Source organism: Lithohypha guttulata (assembly GCF_036872675.1).
Source record: "Lithohypha guttulata strain CCFEE 5908 chromosome Unknown scaffold_1, whole genome shotgun sequence".
In the NCBI taxonomy this organism is placed as follows: domain Eukaryota; kingdom Fungi; phylum Ascomycota; class Eurotiomycetes; order Chaetothyriales; family Trichomeriaceae; genus Lithohypha; species Lithohypha guttulata.
The window spans coordinates 5,135,345-5,149,596 of NW_027042750.1; the positions used below are offsets into that span (position 1 = coordinate 5,135,345).

Here is a 14,252-nt window from a genome sequence, read left to right on the forward strand (position 1 = left end):
CCACTGAGAAGCATCCAAGATGAGTCGACTATTCGAAAATTCAGTCCGAGACATCTTGCAAACTCGTCGTGACCAGCTTCAGAACCAATTTCTACTTCAAATTGAGCTTCCTCATTTGTCTCTGGCTACTTAGTTTGTGCGTTTTTGACCACCCTCTTCTACTGAAGTGCAGAAACGTATGCACAGTACATACTCGACATCGTCCTGGTGGGGACGACAAAAGTGCCACCCAGGAACCGATGGGACTGTCAGTAACAGCTTCGACCCAGGTGTATGTGCTTGAACTCTTACCTACTTCAACGATCTTCGCAAGCTACCTGAAAACCACACGACCACACTCCTCAAGCAGTGCCATGTCGTCCTCGTTGTGCACCAAGATGTCCATCTGCTGTTTCCTCCAGATCATGTCCGACAAATACGAACATGACCGCATACTCACCAAACAAAGAGCCAGGTTGGTGTATTTAATTCAGTCATGAGTCAAGCCAGGCGCCTGTGCTACTGACTCGCTTTAAATAAAGTGAACTGAGACGAGCTGAGATACAATGTCCGAAAGACGGCATGGTTTAAGTCGCTTCTCTAGTGTCCTCGGACCCCGTTCCAAGCAAGAGAATGCAATCCTGAGTCTGAACTCTTGAGATTTCTATCATCCTAGCAGAACTTGACCTAACACTTTGGCACTTCACTGCCTGCCCTCCAGCGTCCAAGTGCCAACGCATTTCAAAAAAGTGCTTACCGGATTATGTGTCGGACAGGATGGCATATCTCTCGCAACTTTTCAGAAAGTGAGTCTCGCCATCACAGTTGAGGAGTCCTAATCTTGACATCGAAGGCTGCCCCGCAAGCTGTCGTCCGTGAAGAAACACGTCGTCTCATCTGCGGAGTTTTGCCCTAAGGTTGATAAGCTGGCGGAGGACGATCCACTGTCGTTGTCTCTGCTGTCCCGTTTGCCATCACGACTTCAGCATCACGTCGTCCCGGATACTTCGGCAATGGCTCACCCTGCCCTCGCTCAAGATCTGGTACGCCAATCGATGATATCTCTCCAGATATGTTCGATCTCGCACCCACCGACAACATGTGACTGCTGTAATTTGCCTCCGGCCTTGGCCATTCCTGTCTGGATACTGTTGGGTTGTTTTTCCTCTGATCGTAATGGTTCCTGTAAACTGGTCCGTTTCTTCTTCTGGCGTGCATCACTATCACGAGGGTGACGAATATGACGAAGAACAGGATGGGTACAACATATATCAGTGACTCCATCTTTTTTGGGTGATCGTCTTGATATGAAAGAACGTTGAGATCAGTAGAGCGATGTTCGGTAGTGCATCAACTACGATCTTTGGAATGGTACTACCATTGTACATTTGAATAAACCTGCCAATGGCACGAGTCCACGACTGTGACGCACAAACGAGTTTCCGTCTACCAAGCTTTCCGAAGCTTGTGCTGGAGAACGGTTGTGGCGAACGCGGATTGTCTTCCCAGTAAGGCAGGATTTCTAGAAAATGCCAAGCGTCCTGCGCCTTGTTCCTACAACGCCAAGTAACTGGTAGATGCCGGCTATCCCGTCTTTCATGGTTACAGTCTGCTTCCACAAACCTAAATACTACAACGAGAAACTACTGTGTTGATATGCTGTCGCTGCCTTTGCGGAAGAGCATCTACAGCAATGATGGTAGATGAATTGATTGACACTCCTGTTCGAACATAGTACAGCAGGATTTTTAGGTTGTGGAGCCGGCTGTTCCTGCACAGTGTATCGTCTTTCTCTTTCCAGGCTGTTTTTTTTAGGCCGCCTCGATGCAAGCAAGGCAGGCACAGCCCAGCGTACTGGTTCTAGTCACGTTGGTTAGAATGGACACGTCTTCGACCGCAAATTCGTCATAAAGTCATGCGCCTACCTGTATACTCGATATCCTCTTAGGATCTATCTGCGACAGCGGTGTAATTATCGTTCAGTTCCCTGCACGTTTGGTGGTGGGCTAGTTGATGTGGCTCGACGTCCACTCCACCACAAATTATTGTTGTGCCTCAGCACAGCATGTACTTGCGACACAAGCGCGTCAACCATATCGTAGTCAGATTGCAACACTGCCGCAGAGACAGCATTCCTCGTACTCTTTGTTATTGTCTAGATCTCACAGCCAATGTTATCTCCTCCAGCTTTTACGAAGCATGACATCAACTCATCCACAAAGTTGGCATTTTCTGGCATCTGCGAAGCGGCCAGAAGTAGGAGTCGATAAGAATTCGAGTGATGTTCTTGTCCTGTCTCGTTTCCTTGCGAAGGCTACAAGCAGTGCTCGAGAAGACCGAGCATAGGCATCAGGAGCATCCAGTGCTGTTGAGCGAACCAGTACATTAAGAAGATACAACCAGATGCAGTGACAAGCTCAGGCTTGTATGCCAAGAGACCTTCAAGCCTCTAGGTACGATCACAGGCACAGGCACAGGCGAGACATAAGAGGTCGATGATGCAGATTCGCAAAAGAGCTGGATCAAAACGTGAGGACAGTGGAAAACGTGGAAAGCTTCAAGGTCGAGAACGAGGTCCAGCAGCTGCCAAGACTTCCAGCAGGGCAGGAACGAACTGACAATCATCAGTGTTTCCACAATATTTTCAAGGATGGATCTACGAACGACGAATTTATTGAACACCATCTACTCGTCGGTAGCAAGCATTGATGCACGAGGACCTCGAAACACGTTTTAGAGAAAATCTGTTATTTCATGCGGCCTCACGAATTGTTGAGTCGTGGATAAACTCCGTTGAAACATGGCTTGAGTAGCCTTCATCGTCATACGGGCATATAATTGTGGTATCGTACTCGTCTGGCACAAATATCTAAAACGACCCTGTGCAGACTCGTAACATCTTCTTAGCCTGAAACTTAGACTAAGGCGATACAGCTTTTTCACCAACCAGCGATATACAGAATCTAATTCATCTGCTTGATGAGAGCGTTGATGTTTTCCTCTCGGTTACCAAGATCACCACCCTCGACATAATGTCTGAACTTTCTTGTTCGGAAACCACCGTTGGGGTTGCTGAGCTTGAATGGCCAAAGGAAGTTGGAAGCCTGCTTGAAGTTTGGTCCGACGGTGTAGATCTCGTGGATTAAGTCTTCCATGCAGACAATTCCGAACTTGCCCAAGTTGTCTTCGATCAGCTGGTTGTCTGTCAAGGCAATACGCTGCTTGTCGATCTTTCCATATCCTCTCTTGTAGATCAACTCTCGGACGCTCTTCAGGTTGGGGTAACCATAGGCAATGTATGGATTGATGACAGTAAGCATCTCTTGTGTAGCCTTGGTGAGGCGGATGAAGACACCGTTGTTGATCTGGAGAAGTCGGAGGAGCTGGAGGATCTTTCGTGGCTTAGGGGCGATCTTGTTGATACCCTTGATTCGGACAACGAAGACGAGTTTGGGCTGTTCATCGACGTAGAAGTTGCCTGATTGTCGGGCTACTCGGGCGAGTCTGATCTTTTCTCGCTCGGCATCGCGATATTCTTTGACATAGGTCTCGGCTCGCTTGAAGATGACGCCTCGCTTCTCCTTGTTGGCCTAACACAATGTTAGTGATGTTTCGAAAATGAAGACTGGATAGTTGTGGCAAGGTGCATTCGCTCAGCCCCGAAAGATGGTTAACAAAGCGACAACATCGACCGAAGTCTAGTCGCGTGGTTGGTTGTGGTATCATCACCGAAAGTGCGAAGGATACGGAATCGTCTCTCACTAACCTTCTTTCTCTTCTCAATGTCAGAGTTTCGTTGCTCTCGAGCCTTCTCTTGAGCCTTTCTCTTCTTCAACAAAGTCTCAGGGACAAGGACCTGATCCTTAGTCGGTGCAGTTCTGTTTTGAAACGCATCAGTATGGTCCATGTGACAAGTAAAATCGCCGAGTCGGAACTGCAGCTATGGTGCGGCATTCTCGATCTGGTCTTTGGCAAACTCGACGAAATGACTTTAATCAGTGAGAAGAGCTTAAAGGCAGAAGTTTTACGTTCCGGTTCTTGTGCTCGTATCATCTCATCTGACAACAGCCTGCCAATTGCAGGAGTAACGTTCGCAGCTGACTCGGCGGAGAGTGCTTGCGCAAACTCTTTCGCGTGTCCAGACTGCAATCAATTTCAAGGCAGAAAGATTTCTCGATCTTGCCTCAACGTCCCAGCGTCGCATCTTCAGGGTTAAGCTCTCCATAATTATATGATTGCTCTTGTACCTCGTTTCTGCTAGCTTCGTGGGAGGATCGTGAGCTGGCGCAATTGGTGCGAACCAGCGATAAAATGGACCATACCTACGACCACGACATCAGCTGGATAAAATTAGTACTTACGACTTGACTGATTGAGCAACCATCTTGGCGGTATTGACGTGGCAGTGCGAGATACAAAGCAGTGAAGTGAAGGCAAGACACAGTCGGCGACATTGAAAAGTTTCGAGATCGTTTGTGCGGAGGTCGCGCCAAAATCGTGAGGAGACAGGTTTGCCGAAGTTGCCAAGCGCAATTTTTGAGCTAGCATGTAATCCGTTAGCGTAGTATGGCTGTTTGCCTGGAGTTCGTGGCCATCAGCCATGATGACTGTCTCATGCTGAATGGTCGCGCGGTATATCAGCCGAAGACATATCATCGTTCAAGGAATGTCCAGTCGACGTGGTGTCGGACTCGGCGCCTTCACAGATCGCACCTCTACTGCTTCAGCATACCAAACGCGTGGTAGTGAACTAAAGCAATCGCGCGCCGCCTCGCTCCTAGCACAACGTGAGGTTATCCAAAGTCTTCTTCACAACTTTGCGGTCCAACATGTCGATACCATCAAAGCCAATCCTCAGTTCCGAGCAGAGTTTGCCCGGATGTGTCATGCCGTTGGCGTCGATCCATTAGCTGGGAGCAATGCCCGTGGTAAGAAGAGCGAAGGCGGACTACGAGCCAAGGTTTTCGGTGCAGATCTCAAAGACTTCTACTGCTCCGTAGCTGTGCGGGTAGTAGAGCTGTGTCAGAGAACAGTTGCCGAGAATGGTGGTCTGATAGGAGTGAAGGAGTGTTGCGAGGCTGTGACGAGAGGACGAGCAGGACTGATAGGTGGTGGTCTACAGGTAAGCGAAGACGACATCAAAGCAGCTGTCAAAAGCCTGGAACCTCTCCACTCAGGGTTCAAAATCATTATCATTGCGGGTAAAGAGTTTGTCAGGTCTATTCCTAAGGAATTGAATACGGATCAGAGTACAGTACTGGAAATCCTGCAGCTGCTGGGTAACATTACCATTAGCCTACTTGTGCTGAACTTGAGTTGGCCTAAAGCTAGGGCTCAGACTGTGATCGATGACTTGCAAGCCGATTCACTAGTGTGGGTGGACAAGCAGTGCCCAGAATGGGAGTACTGGTCACCTCATGGACTACTAGACGAAGATTGATCATCGGAGCTATTCTAGATGACTACAACCGTTCGATGATGACTGAGCCCAAGGAGTTGCTGATCGTATTCGCAGAAGCTACGACATGTTCACTTCTTGTATTGATCCTTCAACACCCACCTGCCGCGACCTCTTCCGCCCTTGTCCAGGGTTGCAATCACCTTCAAGGTCTCTTTAAAGTCAGCGGTTGCCTGAGCAGTCGTGCAATACCGATTAAAGTGGTCGATCAGCATTTGCGTATACACACTACCACCATGAGCGGAAAGATAGTCGCGAATCAGCTTGGCAAAGTCCTTGCCACGAGGTGCGGTCGGCGTACCAGCTCGAGAGGCGGTCGACGCGGCTGAAGGTGCGGGACTCGCCATCCGAGGACTGCTGCCGGCTATACCGTCTGCAGCTGGTCGTTGTATACCTGCCAGCAGACTACTGGAGCTGATCCCACCACGATTCCTGTTGGAGCCGAAGGCTTGTCTTGCAGTCGTCTCCTGCGGTCGGCCCGAGACACCGAACTGGCCCGTCCAGGTTGGTATACCTGGTTGTACTGTCCGAGCAACCTCACCGGCCTTCTCAAGCTCTCTTGCAGCCTCCGCAGCTACACGTTTCGCTTCGGCCTCCACTAATGTGGGATCAGCCCCAGTCTTCTTGTTGTTGCCACCAATGATTGTGTCATGCTCCATTGCTGAATGTATACCCGATCTTGAGAAGATGCCCTCCATCATACGAGCTTCGGAGTTATTGGCACCTTCATGATTAGCCTGTTTCTCTTCCTCAATCTCACCAGCATATTGCTCCAACGTGGAGACGCCTGGAAGTGCTTGAATACTGGTATCACCATTCTGCTGTGTCTTTACTTCAGGTGTACCATTGTCTTGCTGTTCAGATTGCTCAGATTTTTTCATCTTCACTGCTGCGTCTTTGAATAATGTACTGGTCTCTGTGGGAGCGTCCTCTTTCGCAAGGCTAAAAAGGTCATGCAGATCACTCAGGTGGAAAGTCTGACGCTGCTTAGGGTCTTTCAGAATCTTGTTAGTAAGAAATTGTTTGAAGATTTGTCTGTGGTAGATTTTCTCCTCAATTGTTCCGGCAGTCATGAGCCGATAAATTGCAACCTCTCGCTTTTGACCAAGTCTCCAAGCACGTTCGCAAGCTTGCAGGTCCGTGGACGGATTCCAGTCTGGGTCGTAGATCAGTACTCTGTCTGCACCTGTCAAGTTGACGCCCAGACCTCCGACTTTGGTGGTAAGTAGGAACACGTGAAGGTCTGGTTTGTTGTTAAATTCGTCGACCATACTCTGACGGTGCTGAATAGGTGTCGTGCCATCCATGCGTCGGTATCGAACGCCAGGAATGGACCTGACGAACTTTTCCAGAACATCAAGCATGATTCGATGCTGAGCGAACAGGAGTGTTTTATGTCCTGTATTCTTCCACAGCTCGAGCAAAGATCCGACCACTTTCATCTTTCCTGACTTTTCAGGGTCACCGTAGTTGTATCCAGGCTTGATTGACAATTGTCTATGAGCTGTCAGATCAGGATGGTTGCAGATCTTGCGAAGGAAGTCCACCCCGTACAAGACCTGACGTTTGCCTGCCATAATTGCGTCAAGATCACCAGAGTTCAAGAAGTCTTGATACAACTTTCTCTGAAGTTTTGTCAACTTGCAGAAAAGGACTTGTTCACTCTTTTTAGGCAGATCAGCCGCCACATCTATTTTGAAGCGTTGCAACAAGTAAGGACTGATAGCATCCTTTAGTGTCTCTGCACATTTGAATGCGGTCTGTACTTGTAAGTTCGAAGCATTTGCGTAACCTCCTTGCCGAATTGGGATATCGAATTGATTTCGAAAGCTAACTAATGTGCCCAGTCGCATAGGAAAAACAAAATCGAATAGTGACCAGAGTTCGACTAGATTGTTTTGCATGGGTGTGCCAGACAGGATGATTCTGTTAGGTGTTCGAAGCTCCTTTGCGTATATAGTGATAGCAGTGTTTGGGTTGCGAATCTTGTGGCCTTCGTCAAGAACAGCATATGACCAGTCGACGGGTATCAGTAGCGGAGCATAAGACTGTAGCCCGGAGTATGTTGTGACCAAGACACCGCCCCTTTCGAGTACTGGCTGAATAATCTTCCTAGCATTCTTCTGTGCAGCAGTCAACGGTTGCTTTCGCGTATTCGGGTCCCAAACCTCATCCAGCATCTGGTCTTCGCGAGACGCCTCATGCTGCACGTTGAGCATGCCACTGCCAGAAGAATGCAGGATGATGACTCGAAGAGCTGGCCACCAGGTATGGAACTCGTTGACCCATTGCTTCATTACTGTTGCCGGGCATACCACAATGACTGGCTTATCGAGCTTGCCACTGTAGTGCAAACCAGCAAGAAAAGCAATCATCTGGATGGTCTTGCCCAGACCCATTTCGTCTCCAATAATACCACCGACCTGTTGCAAATAGAGCTCGTGCAGCCACTGGACACCTGTTTTCTGGTAATCGAACAGTGACGGGTAAATGTCTCCAGGGACCTTGTAGCCACTCTCGAATACCGTGTCTGGAATCTTTGGGTGTGGCATATATGCTTCATTGACGTCAAGCTCATACGTATTTCCTTCTTCGAAATCTTGATCCTCGTCTGCATCCTTGAAGTCGTTATGTTTAGGAGCCGCACGTTCCCGGGCATGCCGTCGTCTTCGTGCCCAACGCTGAAGACGAGTTCGATAAACACTGGGACTACCATCGTCTACTCCACGGAAATCCTCGACTTCGTCGTCTTGCAAAATCGCCTTCTTTGGTTTGCGTCTCTTCTTCCCTTCAGTCATAGGCATGTCGTCGCTGTCATCAATGAACGCCTCAGAATCTTCTATCACGTCACCATCCAGTGTTTCGCCCTCATCGTATTCGGATCCTGAACGCTCTCTCTTGACAGGCTGCGGACGTGCTTTGTTGAGCTTGCGCCGTTTTCTCGGTGTATCAGAATCGAGTTCGTCAGCAGTACTTGCATCGGTATAGTCATCTTGAAAACCTGGCCGCCTAAGGTTACGATGAGACATAGCGACCTCTCGAGATTCTGGCGCAGCGGTCAAAGCTTCTGTCTCCTCCTCGGCATCGAAGAGAGCGCCAGTAAGAGTCTCTGAGGACTCGCCATGGCCCGAGAGACCAAATCTGGAGAAGGGAGTGATTTTGCCCGTCCTGATCAGAAAATCTCTTTGACTCTCATTTGGTAGCTTTCCAGATGCTACCTGCTGTCCTGTCGTAGTGTCAGCTTCATTTCGCCTCTGATTCATACGAGCAGCGATTTCCGTAAGATCGTTCTCCAGATCCTGGATTTGAGCACTAATACGTTCATTCTCTGCTTTGAGCTTTGCTCTTTTCGTTGTTCCTATTGGTTGGGATATCTGTTCATCATTGCGACGGATGGTAGACAGCAATTTGTTCTTCTGATCTTGTACCCGGTCCAGTCTCTGTTGCTCACGTGAATTTGCCTGCTCGAGTAGTAGACGATCAGCCTCGCGACCAATGTTGCGTTCCAGATCATCCTGATTCTGGACTTGAGCATTTAGACTTTCAAGAACAGCACTTTCATCGCGGTTCAGATTAGGAACAACTGCCTTCGTCCCTTCACTGCTCTCACTGTTCTCTGTTGCTTGAATAGAAGAGTTACCTGTCGCGTCATTGGAGTCGTCATCGGTCATTTTGCTATCTTAGGTTCTATCGTTGACTCGCTCTATCGCTCGAGATGATGCAGCACAAAGAATCTAGGTCAGAGGTCGCCGTCGATATGTTCTGGCTCAAGGACAATAATGACGCAAGGCTGAAGGCAACTCTGATGCCTTAGGCAGTCCGTGCAGGGTCTGAGCAATTCTACAAGGTGGATCACTTTCAACCAATGGCAACGCGAGAATAGTGTGTTGATTTCGAAGGAGGAAGGCACCAAGATACAACAATGCTTTAATAGGCTGCATATCTATTCTTTCGTGATACATGGCAATCTAGAATTGAACCGGTATGATACGTGTGGTAATGACTCGAGCTTGTATATCACTTTGGTCTCAAATGCAGGAGAATGCTAGGGATGATGGCTAAATGAGAAGGGCTTGGCACCTAGATCGCGGGCTTGAGACAAACGGCGGCTTGAGGTTCGCCATGCTCGCTGATTGTGTCTGTCAGTGCGGGTGTAGCTGTTGTTCTTTGTTAGTTCAACCACCACTTTTCCGGTTGAACTTGAAGTGGTGTATCGCGCGCCATTGATCGGCACCTCTGGACGTAGGACTGCCACGTGCGATTACGGCAGCATAGCAGCAGCTGAATGTGCCTGTGATCTGACAAGCGCTCGCGGCCTAACCTTCGACTGGCTACACTGCACCCTGTAACTTTCGATTCCTACCGCCGAACCTTTTGTCTGGCCGGCAGACACCAGTTCTCACAGCGATTACCACCGTTGTCAAGATGCAACAGTAAAGGCATCTCGAATTATGGAAGATGCATATTTCGTTTCATCCCGCCGCACAGTCCACCTTTGACTGTCAGCTTGCGCAACTCGCTACTACCTCGATTCCATTCCTACCCCTTGTGCCCTGGCGATCACAAGCCTGGGTCGTCGAACTAGAAGGGACGGATCCTGCTGAAAGTATAATCACAAGCGAACGAAGGCCTTTACGACTATGAACGTGAACATGAACAATCTTCACCTTACCGAGAATCAAGCACAATTCAGGCAGGCTAGCAACCTCGAGGCTGCCAGCAACAACCTTCCCTACCAAGCCTCGAGCTTGCAGGAAGGCTTCTCATACGAGCCTTACCAGCGAGCTGCCCAGACCACGAATCTAGCAGCCATGAACTCGAACGCCGGAATCCCACCGCAGGAATATGCGAGAAATGGAGAGACGGATGTGCAGATGGAGGACGCAGACCCTTATAACCGTTCCAAGTACCCCTCTCGACCTTCACACCACAATAGGCTGTCGCAGCAGTTCATGCAAGAGAGTTCTGCAGCCCAAAGGTATTCTCCTATGAACATCTCCACCTCTTCCGCTTCTCATATATCTAGCCCCAAGTCGCAACAAACAAGCTCCTTCACTTACAGCATTCAATCCCCCTCGTCGCGACAATCGCCTACTCGAGCATACAGCGGCGACCGCTTCGCTGAACCTCCCACCCCGACTCGCTTCAATTCTCAATTCCTGCCCTCTCTACAGCGATCCGATGTGAGCCCAGACTCTTATTTCCAGCCTCCGTCCACAAGCCAGACAATGTCACCTGCTACTGGTGTACGCACCCCAGGCTCGATTCAGTCTTCCCAACCACGTCTGGGCCCTGTTCCACGGTTCAGAAAAGTACAAAGTATGGGCGAGATCACTCACAGCATCAACCAGCAGCCACTGTATCGACGAGCTGATCCAGAAGGTGGATTTCTGAGCCCACTCGAAGCGCTGACCACGCAGCTACCTGCGACCTATCGCATATGTAACCCTAATTTCAAATACGAATCATCACGAAACCCCCGACGAGTGTTGACTAAACCAAGTAAGGGTGTCAAGAACGATGGCTATGACAATGAAGATAGTGACTACATTCTCTACGTCAATGATATCCTTGGAAGCGAAGACGCTGGTCATAAAAACCGATACCTGATCCTGGATGTGCTTGGTCAAGGTACCTTTGGTCAGGTCGTCAAATGCCAGAATCTGAGAACTCAAGAGGTGGTGGCGGTGAAGGTAATCAAGAACAAGACAGCCTACTTCAACCAAAGTATGATGGAAGTATCAGTGCTGGATCTGCTGAATCAAAAATTGGACAAAAACGATGACCACCATCTGCTTCGGCTCAAGGACACATTCATCCACAAGCAACATCTATGCTTGGTCTTTGAACTCCTCAGCGTTAACCTTTACGAGCTCATCAAACAAAACCAGTTCCGTGGGTTAAGTACAACTCTGGTCAGAGTGTTTGCACAGCAGTTACTCAATGGCTTGACTCTGCTCAATAAAGCCCGCCTGATACACTGCGACCTGAAACCAGAAAACATTCTGCTGAAAAATCTCGAAAGTCCGATCATAAAGATTATCGATTTCGGTTCTGCCTGCGATGAAAGGCAAACAGTGTATACATACATACAGTCTCGGTTTTACCGATCGCCCGAAGTCCTCTTAGGTCTGCCGTACTCATCAGCCATCGATATGTGGTCACTGGGATGCATTGTGGTCGAACTGTTCCTAGGTCTGCCTTTGTTCCCTGGCTCGTCAGAATACAACCAGGTGTCGCGCATTACCGAGATGCTTGGCCTACCCCCTACCTGGATGCTGGAGATGGGCAAGCAATCTGGCGAATTCTTCGAGAAAACTACTGATGAGTTCGGAAGAAGAGGATATCGGCTGAAGAGTATGGAGCAGTACTCGAGGGAACATAACGTAAAGGAACAGCCGAGCAAGAAGTATTTTCAGGCCACGACTTTGCCTGACATAATCAGGAGTTACTCCATGCCGCGCAAGAATATGAAACAGGCGGAAGTCGAAAGAGGTAAGTCTGTCAGTCCTGCTTACAAGAAAAGTGCTGACATTTCCAGAAATGAACAATCGCGTAGCCTTTATCGACTTCGTACGAGGACTCCTAACCACTAATCCTCTCGAAAGATGGACTCCACAACAAGCAAAATTACATCCCTTTATCACCCAGCAAAAGTTTACCCAACCATTCGTACCACCAATGAACTTGAAGAATGCATCTGGTAAACCCCCAGCTCCTGGGGTACAGCAACAACAGCAAGCTGAAGCTCTGAGCAAACAAAGGGCTGCTCAGGCCGCACAAGCTGCGCAGGCACAAGCGGCTGCCGCCGCCGCCGCGACTCAATCTGCTTATGCCATGCAGATGAATCAATATTCACAGAATGCCTACCCACCACAACCGCCAGCTTATGGCAATATGCATGGTGGCACTCCCCAGGGCGCACCACCACCCTATCCGACATCGAACTATCCACCATACCCCCAAGGCCAGATACCTGGCAACCAGTATGGTGTCCAGCAAAGCCTGTACCAGCAGGCCACGCAAAGAGCTGGTAGGCAGAGAGCTGCCACTATGGATCAAGGGCAGGGTGGAATTCCACCTGCTATACAAAGAGTTGCGAGTCATCTTGATCCTACTCAGCCCATCCGCCTGCAGCCTAGTCCAGCGTATTATCCTCCACCTGCTGATGTGTATATGGACTCACCCTCCTCGAATCGTCGAAGAAACAGCAGAAACCAACGTAACAGAGATTTCATTCGCACCTTGGAAGACGGTGCAATGCAGCAATGGCAATGATTTCGAACAAGCACTATGTTTTTGTCATACCACCTTGTGCACTTATTTTGTCAGGTTAGACTGTGTCCTGAGGCCGAAGTTGTATCCTTGTGTACACATGTCAATATCGAAATTTGGTGTGTACAATGTCGCAGTCACGAGCGAGGCAGTCCGGAAGTGTCCGGCAAAAATGCGAGATTTTCACGACAATTTGGACTGGCTTACGTGCCGGCAACAGCAGAGAACACGATAGACCAGCTGACAGTCTCGACAGCTTTGAGCCCGTTAACGCAGCATATCGGCTTGTGCATTCACCACCAGCACAAGGGTGGGTCGTCACTGACTCCTAGGAATTGAAGGTACAGAGATAGGCATACGAAGGGAAGCCGCTTGCGTTCAGCTGCCTGGGCTGGAACAAATGTGTCGCAAGAGGCGCGAATGAGGAGTATGAAGGACCACTATTGAATTTGTAGATATTCTGTTCAAGCATCATGACCTAGTCCACCGCCTCACGAGATGCGACGAACTATGGAATACCTTGATCCCAACAGATCAACAGAGCTGCCCAGTGGTGCTCTCGTTGTCTGCTATGCTGCCTCTAAACAAACGATCCCAAACCCCAGGCCAATCAATTTTAGCTGATAGTGTTTCAACGAACTGGTCGGCAGTTGCAACCGCAGCGTCACAGGCAAAAGCATGTATCGAACCTACCTATATTTCGTTGAGGCGTCTCTTCGTGTTCCTGCAGTGTCACTACTGTTATGCTCAAACGACACTCTGCGTATAAATTTGTATGACATTGCTCAGAGGCAGGCGCGATCACTGAGCTCTCGAGGCGGTTGATAGCATGTACAACTGGTACAAGGGTAGTAAAGTCTACTACGCCCACCTGTCGGATGTCGAAAGTCGCGAACCAGCAGGCGCTGCTCAAAGTCTCTGCTTTACACGAGGATAGACATTGCAAGAACTGCTTGCTTCAGAGGAAGTGCGCTTCTACGACAAGAACTGGACGTATATAGCCTTAAAAGGCGACAAAGAGATGCGTGAGCAGATCTCGCAATGTGCAGGAATTCCATCGAGGGCTCTAACCAACTTCAATCCTGATGAATGGAGCATAGCACAGAAAATGTCTTGGGCGTCGATGTGACAGACTACCCGTATAGAGGATCAGGCTTATTGTTTGCTGGGTCTGTTCGAAGTCCTCATGCCTATGCTATACGGCGAAGGACAGAGAGTTTTTGTACGATTTCAGGAGGAATTGGTGAAGATGTCCGAAGATCGCAGCATCTTCGCCTGGTCCAGAGAACTCGCGCGCAATTCAGCCATGTTCGCCGCCTCTCCCAAAGCATTCTCGACTTGGAGTGAAATCAAACATTTCTGGAAAGGGCTCGCGTCTAGAACTGTTTATGAGAACCATAGACGCGTATAACGAGCCTGAGCACATGAACGATGACGTGGAATAATGAAGGAATGATTGATCTTCGTTTCTAACCACTTTGACCTGCCGAGCTTGCACAGGTCGAAATGAGAATTAGGTGAAACACATAGAAGGTAGATC

At 49.1% G+C, this 14,252-nt stretch overlaps 3 protein-coding genes across 3 annotated transcripts; 1 reads left to right on the forward strand and 2 right to left on the reverse strand.

Annotated features, from left to right (window-relative positions):
* Positions 1–2,942: 2,942 nt before the first annotated feature.
* RPL7 (60S ribosomal protein L7) lies at positions 2,943–3,886 on the reverse strand (the record flags this gene model as incomplete). Its single annotated transcript, XM_064896258.1, has 2 exons — positions 2,943–3,569; positions 3,746–3,886. 2 exons carry the CDS (start codon positions 3,884–3,886, stop codon positions 2,943–2,945), a joined length of 768 nt encoding a protein of 255 aa, XP_064758945.1.
* A 1,622-nt stretch (positions 3,887–5,508) lies between these two features.
* rhp26 (DNA repair protein rhp26) lies at positions 5,509–9,108 on the reverse strand (the record flags this gene model as incomplete). The annotated part of the gene is made up of 1 exon (XM_064896259.1): positions 5,509–9,108. One exon carries the CDS (start codon positions 9,106–9,108, stop codon positions 5,509–5,511), a length of 3,600 nt encoding a protein of 1,199 aa, XP_064758946.1.
* Positions 9,109–10,077: 969 nt separating this feature from the next.
* On the forward strand, positions 10,078–12,715 carry YAK1 (dual specificity protein kinase yak1; the record flags this gene model as incomplete). The annotated part of the gene is made up of 2 exons (XM_064896260.1): positions 10,078–11,932; positions 11,979–12,715. 2 exons carry the CDS (start codon positions 10,078–10,080, stop codon positions 12,713–12,715), a joined length of 2,592 nt encoding a protein of 863 aa, XP_064758947.1.
* Positions 12,716–14,252: the final 1,537 nt, after the last annotated feature.